We start from the raw sequence: 20,256 nt of genomic DNA, 5'->3' as shown, positions 1-20,256 counted from the left end.
TATGCTGTGTCAGCTTGAGCTGCATGGGGAATCATACAATTGATTTTGCCAAAAATGGATGGGGACTTGTTAGACTTCAAATCCCCTGTTCTGGTAAATGCACTCTACTACCACTACCTCTTTACTACTCCCTCCGTACTTTGATATGGTATGTCAATGTGTATATATATATATATATATATATAGGACTCCTCTCTCTCTATCTCTCGAGCCTTTTTTTTTTTTTTTTTACGGAAAAAATCAATAGATTCCCTCTGTAGGGTGGGTGGTCCCGAATTTGTTCCGCGCTGTTTGTGGAATGAATGTAATCGATGAGCTTCGATAGATAGTCTATTCTATTGCTGATTTTGTAACCCCCAAAAAAAAAAAAAAAAAAGGAAAGCCTATGCTGCCTTTAGAGCCTCAATTCTTGTTGCCATCTCCTCTGTTGTGCTTTAATCGCATCCATCACAAAGCTGATAGTAGTATTATTTTGATGCTACAGACTGCAGACTATTATTTTGTGGATTCAGGTAAAAGACATAATACAGATGATGAGTGTACAGATTGTCAACTAGTGTGTTTTTTTGGGGGGGCTGTAAATATATAATAGAGCCTTGGTTGGTCGTCTTGTTATTTATTATTATTAAAGTGGGAGAGAGCGGAGGGGTCAAAACCCACCCATGGAAAGAAGTTGGTGGTACAGTGGTCCCTTTGGTGTCTGTCTGTCTGTCTTGTAGTGCCCATCGCCTGATGCATCTTTTCCCTCCCAATATTGAAGCAACAACAGTAACAGGAGTGAATACGTGTGTCGGCTGCATGTGGAGATGTTCTCCTCTTGCTCTTGGGTGCGTGCGTTAGGCCGGGTGCCATTCAGCGTTCAATTGGATCGATCCAGCGAGTGTTTCTTTGTTGAAGTACTCTAAAACAATACTTGTTGATTTTAGTAGCGTTGTTGTGTCTGAGCTCGATTCAAGTAGACCGATCAAGATCGAGCTCACAAGCTCTTAAACCCAACCTTAAGCTCTACTTGAAAATCATTTCTAGCATCATGTACTCGCGCTGGAGTCGATCCACGTCACCGATTAGTCCAAGCCTAAACCAATGTAAATTTGATTACAAATCACACGTATGATTTCTACCAAAAGAAAGATAAGGGAAATAGCAACTCAGGCCCGATTGTGAAATTAAATCCAGGAGGCCCGAGTGGTTAAAGAATATTTTTTATTGGATAAATAATAGTATATTCTGATAAGAAATAATTCTCAAATATGATAAAATTAATAATACTACATTCTAATTGCAGTACACATTTGTACACTTTGTTATATTAATGCTTTTGCAATTTTACTATTTTCAAATGATCCCTATAGATGCCAGTTAAAAATCGCCCAAAATGCTTTTGTACACTATTAATGTTTTTGTGTTAATTGCACAATAAAAGTCACAATTCAATTAAATGTATCTATAACACTATTTCAGTAATTACACCAACACATAAACTTATATAAGTTGTACTCGATGCAAAAATGATTGCAAAATAATTCTATATTTTTTAAATACTCGGATATCTCCATAAATCAAAACTTTAAATGTACCAAGATGAGAGCATTTCTGTAAATATATCCAAACATATGTTGCCCTTAGCTGTACCAAGAGTTTTTAAAAAAATACACAACATTTTATATTTCCAAAAAAGTCTCTATCCATGCGGTTGAAATTCAAACCTCCCTTCGACTACAACTCATTCTTATATAATATACTAGGAGAAAAAGCCCGCGCCATGCGCGGGAGTTTTGTGCCTGTAGGGAATGAGGGTTTTTTATTGAACAAACAATAGTACATTATGAGAAGAAATAAAATTTAGTGTGAAAAAATAAACTACATAATCAATCAATTCACACAAAATTATAATAAAACTGTGTCAAATTGAAAGTCATTGATAATGCAGAAATGTATGGTGATACAGAAAACTAACCTTATTCCAGAATCCCCACCGAGAGCTGTTACTTGCTGTTGCTCCAAACCTACAAGATTATAACCAACCCAGACCAATTGGGGTTAAGCGACGAGAAAAATGTTATCTTGTAGCTAGGTAACGCGATAAGAGTCGCTAATTGTAGGTACTAAGAACACATCGACAAAATTAAGGAAGGAACTGAAAAATTGAGAGGGTGAAATCTAACCTCATGCTGAACCACCAGGAGTAGCTGGGATTGAAGAGCATTTTGAGCTGATTAGTATGAAGTCAGGTAGAATTATCCCAATTCTAGAATGCAAACAAGGAGAAACTGATAATCAACCGTTTAGCCATTAACATACCAACGGTTCGGCAATTGAATTGGGTGTAATTAATGACGAAATAATAGGTAATTTTAGAGTTGAGCTCGAGTGGAAGAGAAAACGATGAGGCAAATCATTGTAAACAAAGGCAAAAAGGGAAAACTTAACTCCTGAAACTGAAAGGGGATAAACTCACCAACGTTTGTTGCTCATAAATGTAAATTATAAATGATAGAGAAATGGGTTCCTACCATTGATAGAGAAAGCGTTGGCACATTTCCTAAATTCGATTATCATTCAAACGTTTCAGACAAAGTAACATCTCAAACGATTATCTATGGCTGAAAAGGGGAATTATTAGTAGTTAAGGGATATTCCGGTAATTACACTAACACACAAACCTATATGAGTTGTACAAAATGCAAAAACGGTTGCACACTAGTTACACATTCCATCAATACCCAGATGGTTCATCAATGACAACTTTAAATGTATTAAATGAGGTCATTTCAGTAAACATACCCAAATACATGCTTCCTTAACTTGTACCTAAACCTTTTAAACTAATACACAATATTTACATTCCCAGAAAGCCCCCACCTATGCGGTTGAAATTCAACCTATTTTTTGACCAAAACTCAATCTTATATAGTATAAGGATATTAGGGAAAAAACCAGCGCCATGCGCGGGAGTTTAGTACCTATAATTAAAAATAGTTAATAATTATTATTTAGTATTTTGTAGTATAAGAATTGAAGTATGATAATTTTATTGTGTGATATTAAACAGAAAAATCATAAATTACATATTGAGTAAAAAATATAATATGCACTGAAATATAATTATAAAACACAATTAACCACTTTACATCTAATCTAATAGAATAAAAGATCTACTTATATCTACTCATGTACTTTAGGGATATTAAAATTTGTTGTTTAGTTTGAATTTGATTTTGATATGAGGGCAATCCACCTCATTATCTTGTCATATAAATGAGATTTGAACAATTAGCATACTTGAAGAAATCATTGCTAGTGGAATTTCAATTTTTGCAAGCCCAATTCTTTGATTTATATTGATTCCAAAGGCATATCATCATGAAACAGTTACATTAACCAATCAATCAATTATGATTTATTGTATGATCTAGGACATATAGCAAAGCGTCTCCTTCTCAGTAAGGGTTCCAATCACAAAACATCAGTTTTTTATCTAGTTGCAAAGATATACAATAACTAACATGCTATTCTAGATGAATAATTACCTCAAAAAAGTACTAAAACATCTTAATCCACTCAATTTAAGAAAACAATTAAAAGTAATGAAGTACATACTTTGGATCTACAGCTAAATAGTTTTAAGTAGATAGTTAAACATATTGGCAAATCAAATGAAGTGAAAATTTGCCTAAATGGAATCATCAATAAAGTAGCAAACAATTTGAAAATTACCGTAACTAATAGTTAAAACAAGAAAAGAAGTAGATGCAATCTATAAATGAAATATTTTATGATGATAAACTTATTCTAAACCACAAATAACAATTATAAATGTGATCTCCTCCCTATCAAACCTATCTAACATGGGCAATTGAATTAAAACACTAAAAAAAGTGTTGCACATACAACTTGTAAGATTACAGATTTCTTACAACCAAAAAAGTAGATTAGCTAAAGAAAATATACCTATTGAAAAATATGTTGCAAAATGGGAAAGATGAGTAACTAATATAGCAACATCTGAATTCAATAGACTACATGATTGTAGTGGAACAAAATTGTAAGTAAATGAAAAGAATTTGAATAGATGGGGGTTACTATGGTAACGGCCAAGAAACCAAACTTCTCTACTAACCAGTATTAATTGTGTCTTAACATCTATATATCATAAGTTTGCAAATAACTGATGAGAAAGGCTTTAAGAAATAAAGAGACTTGGATGTTAATCCAATTAAATGATTAAAAGGATTTTTATGTAATTCCACTAAAACACAAGCTGAATTCAATTGTACCAAATGTTTAATCGGATATCGAATATTGTCACATGTTAAACTTACCCATAACTTTAAATGTCTGACAGAACATATAAGTAATTATAAAAAAATCAAATTAGCTATAATGATTCATATTCAATACTTTAATTGTACTTCAAATATTCTCATATTCCCAAAGTAGCCCCACCCTTGCGGTTGAAATTTTTGTCCTAAACTCATTCTTATATAGTATAAGAATATATATATATAAGCATTCAATCAACAAATGAACAACACTTTACTATTAAAAATACTTATCTTTCGACCTCCACCAAATTTAAATATTGGTTGAATTTAGTACGAGTCTCTAGCTGGATTATTGGGTGTATTAATTCAAGACCAAAGTCTTTAACAGTGCTCGAACTCTGACTCTTTGAATTCCTTCTCTCAAATTGATTCACAGATTTAATTGAAATTAGAGCAAGAGAAAACTTATGACCGGGTGAATATAACAAAAATAAATGTTAACATTTTTTCCCTCCTTCCTATCTTCATCGCAATCTCTTTTTTTTTTTTTTTTTTTTTTGTCATTCATCGCTATTTTACTCTATCTTAATCTATCTAAGATGAGGTACAACTGGGCCTATGAGGGGGGCAGGTGTAGGCTGAACTATCATCGGACAAAACAGGTGTACTACACACCTACCTGAATTTTTTAGAAGAGTCACTTATTGTGACAATTGGTGAGAGGCAAGGTTTGAAACCTTAACCTCAAACCCCACCCAAGCTCACCAAGCCTTCGCCGCAATCTATGAGGCTCAAAATTTGAACCCAAGATCTATTAAGAGAAATAACTCTAAGACATCTCTCCTAATTATTAAGTAAGGTTTTATTTAATAATCTAGTTTAACACTTAAATTTAAAGGATTCAGGTATTAATATGTTCAAATGCAATAACTAAAAGTAGACATTTGAATTAATTAAGGGTATTAAATGTTCTAAACGAAACTTGCTCTAAAAAATAAATAATAAATTATTTACCTATCACGGTAATTTAACGGATTCAGATTTTAAATTTTAAATTTATCAAATGTATCCTAACTCTAGTGGTTAACGTTGGTTTAACTAATTCAAAAACGAATCTAATCGAGTTTTCTATAATATATATATTTAATTTTTTATATTTATCATTGTGAAATGTCGATTATATCCTTCATTAAAAATTATATGTAAATATTATTTTTTAGTACGTAAGGTGGATTAGACTCGAATAAGTTTGATTAAGTTCAATTAATCTCGAATAGAATCGATTAAACTTGATTAGATTCAATTAAATTCGATCTTGAATTTGAACTCAAATAAGCTTAAATTGATCGGATTCAGTTCCGACTGAATTCGAATGCATCCCTTCCCTAGATTCCGTAAAGGAGAAAACCAAATTGTCTTTAAAGAGAGCAAATAATTGGTTGGCAGAAATAATACCACTCCACTTGTTGTACATCAATCATTGGGCCCATTTTTAGTCTCCGATACGATTCTCACCGACCAAACGACGAGACCCGCCACCCCCCTGCCCCCAAACACAGCCCCCGCGGCCTCTCTCTCTCTCTCTCTCTCTCTCTCTATTCCCTCTGGTTTCTGGTTGTGTTTGTCCTTCAATTAACCATGGAAAACATCTCCTAAATATGTGGTTCTGTAATACTGGCAGTGATCCCTCCGAATTCAGAGGTTGAAGCTTCTGGAGCTTGAGGTGAACCCCTTCAACAGGTATACTAATAGTTTCAATAACCCATGGAGTGAGTTCCAATACAAAAGAAATTTAAAAAATTGGAGTTTTTAGGGTTTTTGACTGAAGTATTTGTTTGATCACATCTTTCCTGGTTTCTTATGATGAATTCATGAGCAAGCGTATTTGAATTCAAGTCCTAGCAAAAACCTTATATTTTTTAGGATCATTGGAAGATGCTCAATTGGCTGTAATGATCGAGTAATTTCATGTATTATTTATAAAGTGTACAATTTAAAACTCTCATCTCTTTATTATTTCTAATTGAGTTCTGATTGGACTTTCACTTTTCTTTCCTCGTTTTTTACTATTTCACTTGTTTTTTCTGTTTGGTGTAGTATAATGGGTAGTGAAGTCGTAGAGAAAAGATGCTAGAGCTTGGCATCAATACTTTGGTGAGCGTTGTTAGGGTAGCATGTTCTTGTAATAATATTCTTGGGAATTTTTCTTGGACAACCAATTTGATCGAATCTTATAAATTAGTACACAGGGATGCATAATTTGCTAAGATTTGTGGTTTAAAATGTGAACTACTGTTTGAATTCAAGGTGGCTTGTACATTGAAATTTCCATATCTGAATAGATTTTTGAATTCGCAATTCGCATAAATTTGATGCCTGTGAAGCATAACCTGACTTTTGCGGTGACAAATTGAACTGTATTCTGACTCGTTGACTCATTGCACTGTTCCATGCTTCGAAAATGTCATCATTCCTTCTTCTCTTCCCCTTTACTTTTTGCCAACTTTTTCCCCTACCTAATCAATACTCAAGAGTAATTTCCCTAAAGGGAGATATGTTTTAAACCTATCTATTGCAGACGTTTGTTTGAACTGCCCTGATGTTGATGTGTACTTTTCCTTTCTCCAGTTTTTCTTGGAAATGGTCCATAACTGATAGTAGTTTTGGTATCCTATCACAGTGTATTTTCATTTGTAACTTCCTACTTTCTGTAGGTTCTAGTTGCTGGATTGCTGATGACCATTCTTTCATCTCCCATGAGTTCAGTTGTTTCAACATCTCAAGAAGTACTCTCGCCAGTGGGTTTTGGTTCCTGCAGATCTCCAACAGCTGGGGTATCTGGTCCTTTTGGCCATTCTGAACCAGACTTTAATGACAATGATGAAGCAGAACTGTTCTCTGTGTCATGGAATCAGGATTATGGGTGCTTTGCTGCTGGCACAAGTCGTGGTTTCCGAATATACAACTGCGATCCTTTCAAAGAAACCTTCAGACGTGATCTTAAAAATGGGGGATTTGGGATTGTTGAGATGTTGTTCCGATGTAACATTTTGGCACTTGTTGGTGGTAAAGCCAATGCCCAATATCCTCCAAATAAGGTTATCATTTGGGATGATCATCAGAGCCGGTGCATTGGTGAATTTTCATTTAGATCTGATGTTCGTGCAGTGAAATTGAGGCAGGATCGTGTTGTTGTCATTCTTGAGCATAAGATATATGTTTACAATTTTATGGACCTTAAGCTTCTCCATCAGATAGAGACTTTGGCCAACCCAAGGGGACTTTGTTGCCTCTCACACCATTTAAATACTTCTGTGCTAGCTTGCCCAGGTCTTCGCCGAGGGCAAGTTCGAGTTGAACACTTTGGCTTAAACATGACAAAATTGATCAAAGCTCATGATTCCCAGTTATCATGCTTAACGTTGACTATGGATGGTCTGCTTCTTGCAACTGCTAGTACCAGGGGCACTTTGATAAGAATTTTCAATACAATGGATGGTACTCAGTTACAGGAGGTACTGTTCCAGCATCAAATTCCTGTATTCTAAACTTTCATTAGGTCTTGGGGTCTTTGGTAAATGAGAAGGATTTTAAAGTGGTTATAGTGAATAAAACTGCTAAAATGTTTTTCTCTATTTACTATTTGTCTGGATAATATTGTTTTTAACAAAAGAAAATAAAATTGAAACAAGAAAGAAAAAGATCTTTGTTCTCTTTGGTGGCCATTGCCAAAAGAAAGATGTTCAAATTTTCCCTTGTCAAAGTGGAGCGAAGAAGAGAAACTGAAGTAGACAAACTAAAAAAGTATATGTTTTAGGGTAGACTTGAAATATATTGTGCCAATTGCAGCAATTCACATTCCATATGAAAAGCTAAATTTTGCTTTCGAACCTTGTATCTAGTTTATGACACATCTGATCTATAAAGATTATTTGTCCATCAAAAAGTTGTACTTGTGTTTCTCTGAAAAAAGAAAAGAACTCAGAATCAAAATCAAGGGCCGCATCGGCCGCATCTGATGAAGTACTGATCTCCCAGTGAAGAAAAAGATCATTTTTTGGAGTGAGTTAATAGAAGAGAAGGGGTTTCATCTTTGAGGGTGTAGCTATTCAATGAGATGCTTTTCTCTTTAATACTCGACTTTCTTTAGAATGCAAATTGAAATCTGTCTACAATACCTGGTATGCAGAAAATTCAATTGTAGTATATGATGTTGTTCACTGCATGGAAAATCCACTCTTTTGGCTTTGGCTTCTAAATTTGTAATGTTCTCTTCTATGATACTTAATATTGTCGCTTCAGGTCTTGACTGGCAGCTGATGTTCAATGTTATGTTCTTTTTTAGGTTCTAATTTGTTCCATAGTACTAATATTTGTTTCAATGTATTTCCTGCCAATTTTGCAAAGCTTAGTTTTTTTTACATTATTTGGATTTACATAGGTACGCAGAGGAGTAGATAGAGCTGATATTTATAGCATTGCTCTATCTCCGAATGTTCAGTGGCTGGCCGTTTCCAGTGACAAAGGTACTGTACATATATTTAGTCTCAGAGTACGGGTGGTAGGGGAAGACCCTGAATCTGATCCAGGCACTGCTAAGAATCCTGCATTGTTTTATCAAAATTCGTCTTCTTCACTTGATGCTCTCATTTCTCCTAGTACTGGTGCCAACCCTGGTTCATCACTGTCTTTTATGAAAGGTAAGAGGAATTTTGTAGCTTCAATGATAATAAAATCTAATTTCCAATCACGCACTGCTTATATGGTTTGTGCTTCATCTTCTAAACAATATAGCACTATGAATAGAATTAATTATCTGAAGCTGAACTTCCATGTATATCAGGATTAATGGCCTAGGATTCCTACAATGTTGTTTATCCAGTGCAACCCTATTCTGGATGCATCTAAAGCAGGAAAAATTCTTTGTAAATCAAATTCAGTAAGAAAAGAAGGTTTATTGCGAATTAACCTTATGGAGTAAGAAGACTTTCTGATGGTTATACTACTTGGTTGTTTTTATAAACCAGACTCTTTTCACAGCTTAGCCTTTTTTGTATGTCTTCTAAGCAGAATAGCACCCAAATAGAAAGGCATGAGAAAGGCTACCACTTGTTCAACAGTTGTAAAGCAACTTGCTCAGTAGTAACATTTAGTTACGTGGTTGGAAGTTTCACGCTTATATATATTGACATATATTGTGCAGGTGTATTGCCAAAATATTTCAGCTCAGAATGGTCATTTGCACAGTTCCACTTATCAGAAAGCATACAGTTCATTGCAGCATTTGGATCTCAAAATACTGTTATCATTGTTGGCATGGATGGAAGGTATGCTCTTATATAATTATGACAATTCGATTTAGTTCCCCCATCTGAAGGTGTTTGTACCTAGGTTTGAACTGTACTCTAGTTCTGCTCATGCTTCTTTAAGTTGGGTGCTTAGCAGGATAAATGTGTTGAAATCATATTTGAATGTTTTGGAAATGCTTATTTCCTAATCAGTTATGTTCTTTTTGTGTTTCTTGGCCTTCATTACCAGCTTCTACAGGTGCAGTTTTGATCCTGTGAATGGAGGGGAGATGGTGCAGCAGGAATATTTCCGCTTTCTAAAAAGTGAAAGTAGCCCTAGGTAGCACCGCTCAGATCTGCTTGCCCAGTTTGTTCACCCTTCAAGAGGCCTATAATTGTATAAAACGTACGTCTGTGTAAATGCATACCGTTGTTGTAATTCTTCAAGAATTTTTTTTTTTTTTTGGATGGCGCGGGGGGAAAGGGGTTGGTTTTGGTGGGGGGGGGGGGTTTAATTATAGTAATAAGGTGCATACTTCGTGGTACTGCACTGTTTGATGCGAATTTGTTAGTTGAGAACTTGTACAGCAATGATAATGTACATATCAAGCCATTCTTGCCTTCAGATTAGAGGAGTCATCCGTGCGGATCAGTATACTATTGTTTTTAGAAGTACTTTCATTTGTAAATTTCGCTAAATCTCCATTCATTGACCGTGAAGCATGTGCAAACTAGGCAGAGGTGTCAGATGTCTCAAAAATGTTTGTTTTTGGGTGTTTCGGAGGGGTAGAGGTTTTTTTTTCTTTTGTGGGGAGGGGTTTAAGGAATGAACACGAATGTCAGATGCACGCAGTGGCTCCTAAAAGTAGATGACAAAACAGAAAAGAAAAAAGGCTCCATTCATGTTGTATTCTAGTTTATAACACAAAATCTGTTGAGTGATAACAATATCCTTTATTTGTATACGAGTTCCAAACTCGTTCCTGGATTAACTGCTTTAGCTACTAATTCAAGCAATTGATACAGAATCCTGGGCCTGGATATTCACAGGATGCTCCATTCAACTTCTATCTGGATACTGGCTCTTATAATTTAGATCTGAATGTCTTCTGATCATCAAAAACAATCATCACCTTTCCAATTGCCTTCCGATCTTTCAGGGCAGAAAAGGCAAGATTTGCCTGCCAAAAGCAGAGAATTTGAGTCAAGAGGTTTTTGATCCACTTCAAAATTTTCGCTTTCGCTAAAGTGAAAATTTTCCACAATTGCTCTTCCCTGAAACTGCAATTCAGACGGGAAGAAGATCCAAAAACTCCAAACACTAGTAACAATTTCAGGAAAAGAAGAGTCTTCAGAAAACAAAAAAAAGTAGTGTCTTCCAAGTTTAGGTAAGTCTACACTTTTTTGTTTATTTTTTTTTATTTTTTAGGCAGGTGAATTGTGGGATTTAAGAAGTGAGGAGGGAGAAAGGAATTTCTGAACCCAAGACCTTTAACTCCAGAGGCCTTAACCTTAATCATTAGACCGAGGCCTCTTGGGAGTTTAGATAGGTTTACATATTCTGTTGTACAAAAATTATTTTGGAGCAGTTCACAGGTTCTAGTTTATGTCCTCCCATCTTTCATTAACGAGACTGAGTTCTCAAAATTGACTTTAGTTATCTCTTCATTTTTCCAGAAGAATATTTTCACTAACCTAATTTCAAATTTCAAAATTTTCAACTACACAGAAGAGCATGTGTTTAGCGAATATTCAGAAAGTTATCAAATCAAATTCAGTGGCAGGTCTTTGTATCATAGATTCAAACTATATAAGAAGAAGCCCCAATTTCCAGTTTTTGGTACCCATTAAATCACAAAGTAAACAAATCAAAATAGCTAGTATTTTGTTGCCTCAATCTTATTTTACTCTTAACATCTAAGCCAAATGGACTGGCCTTTTAGTTGCAGTGTTCTTTGACTCTTAAGAAGCAAATAAACATGGCCTATGAAAAAGGATGGAGTCGTGTTCACAACATCCAGCTGGAAGGAAAATATTGGAGGATAAATTTGAAGTGGCACACTTGTAATTTTTAGTTTCTTGAAGATTTGATTGGTTATTGGGAGTTTTTCTTTTCGAATAGAAAGAGGTAACTGGTAAGCAAGTCATTCAGAACCTGAATACAAGTAGACCACTGACGTTACCCTAAGATTGTCTGGCCCTTGACCAAATTTTCATTCCTTAATGTCCATGCAGGTTCTGTTTAGACACATGATTTAATGTGGCAAAGCAAACGGAAATACTAAGTTGCCTTTAGTTTTGCAAAACCTTTACTCCACATAGAAGAAGGAAAGAAGAGGTTCTCACTTCTGACAGGCTGAAAGCATGAGATATGTTAATGGTAATTAAGCCACTTGCCAACCAGGATAACAGCTCCTTTAGGGAATTTTGAAGTACAACTGGTCGATGTATCATATAGCTTCCCCAGTAGAGACCATGAACCGTCCAGTTCTAGAACATAAGGAAGCACATATCAATATAAATAATAGCAATACTTCCAGAGAGGAAAGAGCAAGTTCATAGCATCAGGTACAAGATTATGGTGTCAGCCACTAGCATGAAAAATGTCATGACAACTCCAACCCATGCCATATAGAGCAAGCCTCCAATTTGGAGCATGCAAAAACTTGCCCAATAGGAGATTAGCATCAGAAGCAAGCCTCCAATTATGAGGTTAGCTACTAAGAACAGATTATTTCTGTAACTTGACCTAACAAATCATCATATGGTAAAATCTCAACCTAGGATAAACTACATTTTGATTATTTTAGATAGAATCCTCAAATAGGAGAAAAGCAAGGAAAGCAGAAATTTCTAGGAACCTCAAGACTGAGGAATAAAATCCAGCTTTGAACTTGACCTTATGAATCTGGTCCAAGGAAATGATTTCTTTATTCCCTCAGAAGAATGATATCCAAAAATATGAAACAAGCAAGCACCAAATAAGTCATATAATTCCTAGTGATACCTTAACGAGAGCAATATTTGCTGGGATAACAGGCACATCCCCACTTGCAAAACCTATTACCAGAATGTGAGCTCCCCAATTCAACAACTTCATAGCTTCCTTTGTAACTTTACCACCAACAGGATCATACAAAACATCAGCTCCTTTTAGATTTCTTGCCTTTAGGAATCCCTTGACGCTTTCTGTGACATTTCCTTTACTCAAGTCAACAACATGATCAACACCTAGGGTCTTCAAAAGCTGAACCTTGTCATCTCCCCTGAAATTTTAATACACAGACCAAGTCCAAGTTATGCTAGACCAAGGTTCGTAAAAGCAACAAATTACTCAAAACCCTTTCGAATTTAGGTCTGCTTTGTTGGAGTAAGATTAATTTCTTGAAAAGTTTTTATGCATACTCAGTTGTACCAATAACCAGAAAACATATCATGTGCAACCAACAGGACCCTGAAGTTTCTAAAACTACATTAACCACTAGTAGAATACCTAGCAACGGCAATAACAATAGCGCCGCAAGCCTTTCCAATTTGCACGGCCGCAAGGCCCACTCCTCCAGCAGCACCAAGCACCAACAACACCTATGGAGTGGTATTCAATTATAAATCTTCGTTTTACTAGTCCAAGGCAATAATATAAAGAAATGCTAGTTATGCTATAGCCCATTCACAACAACCAAAAAAAGGAACAAAAAAAAGTGAAGAAAGCAGAAGGCAGAGAAGCTAGCATTATTAGTGCAACCTGATTAGGCTGCAATTGAGCTCTGTGAAGCAGGGCCAAATGCGAAGTCCCATACGCCACAGGAAGTGCACCCGCAGCCACTAGATCACACCCTTCCGGCACTCTAAACCTTCAGTAGTAGCAGGAAAGTTTTACAGAAACAAAATTAATGAAACTATTCAAGACCAATAATACTTAGTTCTACTATTTGGGTAGAAGAAGATGAAGAAGCTAAAACTTGAATCAATGAATTGAAAAAGAGAAAGAAGGAAGGGCGGACGGACTTACAATTGGGCTTCATCGGCGACGATGAACTGTGCAAAGGAGCCAAGGGAGGCCAAGGAGCAAACAGCATCGCCAGCTTTGAATTTAGTGACTCCGGAACCAACAGAATCGACGACGCCAGAGTAGTCGGAGCCGGGGATGAAGGGTAAAGGCGGCTTCTCCTGGTACTTGCCGAGGATCTGGAGATAATTGGCGTAGTTCAAGCTGGTGGCTCTGACTCGGACTCGGACAGAGGTGGGCGAGTTGAGTTCCGGAATGGGGTGAGTGGCTGTAAGAGTAAAAGGAGAGGAGGGGGAGTCGTCCAAAGGCAGCGTCGGATCGCCGATTTTTTTGCAGAGCAAAGCTTCCATTTTGGTATGACAGTCACAGATACGAGGCTTCGAATCTGCTGACAGATGCGGCAGATACGATACCCCCAATAAGGAAGTTTATTTTTATTTATTTTTTTCTGTCAGAACGGCATTGTATGAACAATAAGGAAGTGTTTGGTTGATTGTAAATTGGTCTCCCTTGGCGTTGCGGTTTTATGATTTGGAAGGAATGGATTGGACTGGATTATCGAAAGCGCAATTTCAGAAACCTCTTTGCGGTTTGGCTATTGCAGGGAGCTTTCTCTTAGTTTAAAAAATTACACCTTCCACCCCCATAATTTTAGCATTTCAATAATAATATAGACCTAATATACTAATTTTGTTCTCAAAAATCCTAAAATACCCCTTTGTTATTTAGAAGGGGGAAAAACTCACTAATAAGTTTTTTCCACGTTGTAACTATTGTAAATTGCATAATCACCGCTCTAAAGTGCCTAACGAACTTGTTAAACCACTTCACCTTAATTTGTATATTTTTATAATTTTGATAGCCTACCATTGCCGTCGCAAAGCTTCCCATGCAAATCAACTGGGACAATTAAAGTTTGCATTCAATATAATCTTTAGCCTCCTTTTTTTTTGCCTAAACTTAATGTTTGAATTGACTATTGTTACTATCCAACCTTGTTAACGCTTAAATAATGTAATCCACCAAGAATGACAACATGGAGTAACCAAAAGCAACACTAAAAGCCACATCTTATGGCTCTAGGCAAATCTAATTGCAGTTTTATATTTCAAAAATTTTTTTACACAATTGGCATAACACCCCTAACCTTTCTTAGTCCATATTTCTTTTTTAGCTATCGCTTTATTTTCTTGTATGTACTTTGTATCATCGCTATCCTTTTCGCCTTCATTTAGTTTAACAATAAATATGATTCGGCAACTTATCATTTTGCAATTTCAATTCATAATATTTATAAAAAAGGAAAACAAAAAAAAAATAGAGGATCTATTTGCAAAAAAAATAATAAATTATGAGATGTAGGAAAAAAAAGGTCAAAAAAAGAGTCTGAGAAATAGAACAATAGCTTAGTTTGTGTGGCAGCCATTGCTTTAGAATGAAAAACTAATTATAATTGTGGGAATTTTTTTTTGTTTATAAGAATTATTTATAAGTGAAAGATATTATAGTCATTTTACTACAAGAATAGAGGCTAGTGTAATTATTCAAACCTAAAGGGAAGTAAGTAAAATTGTCAGAAATCTCAGGTAGGTTTATGAAATTATCCCCTTCCTAAACAATGGTATAGGGAGTAGTTGTCGGGAGGAAAGAGATGGACAAAATTGCCGTCACGATTCACGAACGAGGATTCTAAGCAAAGAGTACAATACAATTAGCATTTCCAGAGTATTTGGAAGGTCATGACGTAACGGTACAAATACACCACCATGCTATATAGTAGCATTTTACACAGTTTTGCTTTACCATGAACAATCCTCCCAGCCAAACCACCCCCCCCCCCCCCCCCCCCCGCCTCCTCCTCCTCCTCCTCCTCCTCCATCCCAAAAACCCAAAAAATATACACATACATACATACATATATATATATGTACACACACGCTACGCTCATGCTAAAAATATGAAATAGCGCTTCTTTTTTTTTAAAATTTTTTTTTTAATTATTAAGGTCATTGCATTACTAACAAATAAATGACCACATCCAGTATAATGGGCTTGACGATTATTTATAAAAAGAAATGTTTATTAGATCATGAACATTTTTTAATTATTGTTTTATTTTTTTAATTAATTTTTTGTCTCATATACCACATTACATTTACTTCTCCAAAAAAAAGTTATAGTGGATCTATTTGATTATCAAGACTTGAAAAATAAAAGGCTTCAAATTTTGTCCTACTTGCAACATAAATATAATTTTTAATTAAATTTATATCTCATATACATTATATTATAAAAAGTGCTATAATATTATTTTATTTCAAATATATTTTTTCGAATAATCTCATGTCCAATGGAACTCAGTGAGTTTGTTTGGACAAGTCAAATTTGGTTTGCAAAATTTGTTTTCACAAATCCCAATCACCTTTTTATCTTGCCAATAACTTTTTTATCTCACATACATCACATCACAAAAAGTGCTACAGTAAATATCTCAAATAAATCATCCAAATAAACTCTTATCCAAACAAACTCAGTATTTTTTTTTCCAGATTCTAGCCAAGCACACTCATGACAAGGGAAAAAAATTTACTTTCTGGTCGAGCACACTCGATGAGAAGGAAATAATAAGAAAGCGGATTCCAAATGAATCCATCTCTTATCACACACAGAAGTGGTAGGTGGGGTGGTTGCCCCCGCTTCTTTCCCTGCCAAGTCTGGGGTTAAAGGAAGTCCCGTTTGATCCCACAATCAACAATACGAAGAAACCCCCCCACCCTACAAATAAGATTGGTGTGCCCACACACTAGTAAAACTAGAAATGAGTATCTGTGGAGTGTATCGTCAGCAGTTAGTGTTGTTTGGGAGCTGCTGCTGCCCTCCTCAACAACTGCCAAAGCTTCTTCCAAACCGCAAAACCCCACATGGGTTGCCACTGCAAACTTGTGGGAAATCTCAACTGGCTCTGATACATGATGCTTCCTCCAAATTTGTCCCTAGAGCTACTGCCTCTGCTGCTTCTTCTTCTTCTTCCCCTACAGAATATTCTGGTAGATCAAACCAGGCTTATATATATATATATATTGATTAAACATAAATTTTCTTGTCTGTTTCTTGTTGGTATATCATGTTACAATGCTTCCTATTTGCTAGAGCGAGAAAAGAAGCGGTTAAATTTGCTTGCTTACTGATATAAAATGGAGCAACCACAAACCATCATCTTAGTAGGAGTTATGTTTATACAAGTTTTACAGAATCAAAAGGGTCGCCAAAAGAATCCCTTTTTCTTATATACTGCAACGGTTACTACTACGTATCAGCGTAGTGGGTTCTTATGATGAGACAATTTAGGTTTACCTTCAAAATTAGCTTCTTTAACCAGAATGGCCTTTCTAATGAGATCAGTTCATCCGTATTAGCTCAATTTTCATCTGTATAGGCATAAAGCTAGTAAATTCGGTTCTCTTAATTGATTTTTTTTCTGAAGCAACGACAATCCTATGTCATTGCTAACCCCTTTCATAATTCTTTTCTAGATCTCTAAAGATTACTAAATTTTCCCTATTCAAGAAAATCCTAGTAAAGGAAATGGTTTCATAAGCTGTCTTTGAATATGTTATTGTAGAAGCAATCTTTTTTTTTTTTCGAAAAGGAAGGAATATTTATCATTGTTTATCAGTATTCTAAGGGAAAATTCAACAAGATTTACTCCTATATATGTTTTCCAGTTCTCTCGGGGAACAGAATAGCTATAGCTGTACCAGAGAGAAAAGTAACAATTGTCATCCTCTTTCTCTTCCTAATGCTATCTATATCTTGACATGCTTCCTGCTAATTATTGACTATTCTGCACAGAGCAACTCTTGGGAGGTGTCAAACCCAAGCCAAAAAAGCAGAGAATAGCAGGCATAGATCAGGATGATTTACAAGATCCCAAACTTTTGGCTGATCCTGAGAGTTGCTTTTGTGAGTTTAAAGGGGTACAGATACACTACAAAATATTTGATGCTGAATCATTGGCTCCAAACTTGTCAGAAGAGGCTGCTACTACTCAAGTTTCTGATACCACTGAAAGGGCTGGTTTTCCCATGATTCTGTTGCATGGTTTTGGAGCTTCTGTATTCTCATGGAATCGAGTCATGAAGCCTTTGGCACAGGTCACTGGTTCAAAAGTTCTTGCCTTTGATAGACCGGCCTTTGGGTTGACATCATGGGTCGATCCAACCAATCATTCACCTGCTGGCAGTGCAGATGCGAGACCTCTAAATCCATACTCGACTATGTTCTCTGTAATGGCATCCCTGTACTTTATTGACTTCTTAGCATCTGAAAAAGCAATTCTGGTAGGGTAAGTGATATATATTCAACCCTCTGTTCTTTTGATTGCTTCTCATATTGTGCCCATTTTCTGGTTTCTGAATATTTCATCATTAAGTTTTACTGCTAAGGGTTTCTATACTGTCTCTACTCTCGCACATTCTGTGGAGTAAACCATTGGAAATTAGCACAAACTCCTCAAATGTTGACCTGAATTGTAACAAGGAGAAAAATAGTCAATGTCAATGCTCTATACTAAATGTATTCTGCTTTGGAGGCATACTGTCAATTGAGAGATAAATTTAATTAATTTTTTAAGAAGAATACTTTCACACCTATGATCAATATTTTGGTACTTTCCCTCTCATTCTGTGAATGGTCCCTTTTCTGATGGTGAAAATCTCTGTTCATGCTTACTAAAAGCTAACAGATTCCAGGCACTCAGCTGGTTCCCTTGTAGCAGTTGATACATATTTTGAGGCACCTGAGCGAGTTGCTGCAATGGTTCTTGTTGCTCCAGCAATTTTAGCACCTCTTTTGAAACAGGATTTTTCCAAAGATAATCAGAGAGGTAAAAACAACAAGAAACAAGAGGAGCACTCAAATTCAGATGGTCACTGGAATCCAATTCTCAGGATTTTCAGCATGTTGTCAAAGTTAACTAAACATATTGCTCAGGCAATTATGAATATGTTGAAAGGGATGGGAGATATGATAAATTATGTGTACAAGAAGGCTTTATCTGCACTCCTCCGCTCAGCCATTGGTGTAATGCTGGTAATAAATTTCTTTTCGGGATAAATTTTCATTATTCTCTTGGCTTAAATTTATTTTCATGGTTTCCAATACTTAAGGCCCTGTGGTAACTAAATTATAACATCCTTTATCTTTCAGCTTTTGGTTTGAGAATTTTACAGATTATGTTGATAAGTTAAATTCATAGAGGATTTTGAAACACTATTATCGATGTAGAAAGACAATGACTATCTGAGACACCAAGTGCAGCTTCTCAACTCAACGGATGGAGAATCTCACTATACAGTCTAGCTTTTATTTACAATTTTTGGGATACTGAGGATGACCAAGGAATTTCATTAGATAAGGGAAATTTTTGCTAGTCTGCATCTTGTTCGTTTTAATGCACAGATCTGACGTTTATTTCTTTGTTGCATGTGGCTATCTCACTCACTTGCTCATGCTTTTAGGTAAGAATGATAATTGACAAATTTGGCATAGCTGTTTTTCGAAATTCGTGGTATGATTCAAATCAAGTTACTGATTATGTCCTACAAGGTTACACAAAGGTGATTCTTAAAAAGCTTTCTTTTCCAGTTTCCCCTAATTCTGGATGCGTTATACTAAGTTGCTTTCCACTCAGAGAAAAAACTCAGATCATACAGAATTTCTCTATTTATGTATATTTTTGTAACTCCCCACTTTACTATTGCAGCCACTGAGGGTGAAAGGTTGGGACAAGGCCCTTGTGGAATATACGGTAGCAATGCTTTCAGATTCTTCTTCTCAATCAAAGCCACAGCTTTCCAAAAGATTGGGCGAAATCTCATGTCCAGGTTACAAAATTTACCTAAATCTTGTGACCAATCAAAATAATCCTATGAAAGATAAGATCCTTTCCTACCATTGATCAGTTTAGAAGACTTGATAGAAAATATAATCAAGAAAATGTTTGGTGGGTCCTAAATTTTGGATTAATGTCAATTGATTGACTAAATGATCTGATTATCTAGTTTTTGTGCTTACGGTACAGTCTTAATCATCATTAGCCCTCTGAATGCTCATACATTTTCATCTTGAGCCTATAGTTTGTCCTAAAGGATTATTGCCTCTATGTTTTGGGTACTGTAGCTGTAGCATTCATCTCTTATATTTGATGACTATATCTTTTTAACAATTTCTTGAACTGGACATTGCTGACATTGTATATGCTGACATTGCCGATGTAAATTACAGTCCTAATTGTCACTGGTGATAGCGATCGACTTGTTCCCCCTTGGAACTCTAAAAGGCTTTCACAAGTCATTCCAGGATCTCATCTTGAGGTGATCAAGAATTGCGGCCACTTACCTCATGAAGAAAAGACTGAAGAGTTTGTATCTATTGTTGAGAAATTTCTGCAGAGAACTTTTGGTGCTTCGCAGGAGCAGCGTTTGCAAGTAGTGACTTAACCCTGGATCTTCTTAAACCAATTGACAATTGTGGAGAGGATTGAACCCTCATAAAAAAATGTGGAGAGATAATTAAACTCCAGAAAGAATTTCTCCCCATTGATTGTCAAAGTAAAAAGATGGATAAACATCATTTAATATTTCTTTTTGCCCGTTTTGTATCTCTTCATAGTATCCCCCGATGAGTAGCATTT

At 35.7% G+C, this 20,256-nt stretch overlaps 3 protein-coding genes across 3 annotated transcripts; 2 read left to right on the top strand and 1 right to left on the bottom strand.

Moving 5' to 3' along the window:
* The first annotated feature begins 5,726 nt into the window (after positions 1-5,726).
* LOC113725246 (autophagy-related protein 18d-like) lies at positions 5,727-10,178 on the top strand. The gene is made up of 5 exons (XM_027248290.2): positions 5,727-6,005; positions 6,980-7,780; positions 8,707-8,965; positions 9,469-9,592; positions 9,804-10,178. The coding sequence occupies exons 2-5, from the start codon at positions 7,001-7,003 to the stop codon at positions 9,895-9,897; spliced, it is 1,257 nt and encodes a 418-aa protein (XP_027104091.1). The 5' UTR covers positions 5,727-6,005; positions 6,980-7,000; the 3' UTR covers positions 9,898-10,178.
* Positions 10,179-10,433: 255 nt separating this feature from the next.
* Positions 10,434-14,102, bottom strand: LOC113725247 (uncharacterized). The gene is made up of 6 exons (XM_027248291.2): positions 13,566-14,102; positions 13,299-13,407; positions 13,047-13,138; positions 12,561-12,819; positions 11,900-12,043; positions 10,434-10,734 (listed from the first exon to the last, which is right to left on the bottom strand). Exons 1-6 carry the CDS (start codon positions 13,910-13,912, stop codon positions 10,639-10,641), a joined length of 1,047 nt encoding a protein of 348 aa, XP_027104092.1. The 5' UTR covers positions 13,913-14,102; the 3' UTR covers positions 10,434-10,638.
* A 2,109-nt stretch (positions 14,103-16,211) lies between these two features.
* Positions 16,212-20,223, top strand: LOC113725244 (uncharacterized). Its single transcript, XM_027248288.2, has 6 exons — positions 16,212-16,609; positions 17,415-17,907; positions 18,314-18,653; positions 19,082-19,180; positions 19,327-19,447; positions 19,848-20,223. Exons 1-6 carry the CDS (start codon positions 16,381-16,383, stop codon positions 20,060-20,062), a joined length of 1,497 nt encoding a protein of 498 aa, XP_027104089.1. The 5' UTR covers positions 16,212-16,380; the 3' UTR covers positions 20,063-20,223.
* The last annotated feature ends 33 nt before the right edge of the window (positions 20,224-20,256 follow it).

Source organism: Coffea arabica, chromosome 2c (assembly GCF_036785885.1).
Source record: "Coffea arabica cultivar ET-39 chromosome 2c, Coffea Arabica ET-39 HiFi, whole genome shotgun sequence".
Classification (NCBI taxonomy): Eukaryota; Viridiplantae; Streptophyta; class Magnoliopsida; order Gentianales; family Rubiaceae; genus Coffea; species Coffea arabica.
The sequence above is the reverse complement of the archived record's forward strand: the minus strand, read 5'-3'. Positions and strand labels throughout refer to the sequence as shown.

What these genes read in the sequence shown, in the direction of transcription:
- LOC113725246 (XM_027248290.2), top strand. Translation starts at nt 7,001, where the DNA reads ATGACCATTCTTTCATCTCCCATGAGTTCAGTTGTTTCAACATCTCAA. An exon ending in ATGGTACTCAGTTACAGGAG is followed by an intron (nt 7,781 to 8,706) that starts GTACTGTTCCAG and finishes GGATTTACATAG; the next exon opens with GTACGCAGAGGAGTAGATAG. An exon ending in ATCACTGTCTTTTATGAAAG is followed by an intron (nt 8,966 to 9,468) that starts GTAAGAGGAATT and finishes TATATTGTGCAG; the next exon opens with GTGTATTGCCAAAATATTTC.
- LOC113725247 (XM_027248291.2), bottom strand. Translation starts at nt 13,912, where the DNA reads ATGGAAGCTTTGCTCTGCAAAAAAATCGGCGATCCGACGCTGCCTTTG. An exon ending in CTCAATTGCAGCCTAATCAG is followed by an intron (nt 13,139 to 13,298) that starts GTTGCACTAATA and finishes ACCACTCCATAG; the next exon opens with GTGTTGTTGGTGCTTGGTGC. An exon ending in ATTGTTATTGCCGTTGCTAG is followed by an intron (nt 12,820 to 13,046) that starts GTATTCTACTAG and finishes TTAAAATTTCAG; the next exon opens with GGGAGATGACAAGGTTCAGC.
- LOC113725244 (XM_027248288.2), top strand. Translation starts at nt 16,381, where the DNA reads ATGAGTATCTGTGGAGTGTATCGTCAGCAGTTAGTGTTGTTTGGGAGC. An exon ending in TTCCCCTACAGAATATTCTG is followed by an intron (nt 16,610 to 17,414) that starts GTAGATCAAACC and finishes TATTCTGCACAG; the next exon opens with AGCAACTCTTGGGAGGTGTC. An exon ending in CAGCCATTGGTGTAATGCTG is followed by an intron (nt 18,654 to 19,081) that starts GTAATAAATTTC and finishes TCATGCTTTTAG; the next exon opens with GTAAGAATGATAATTGACAA.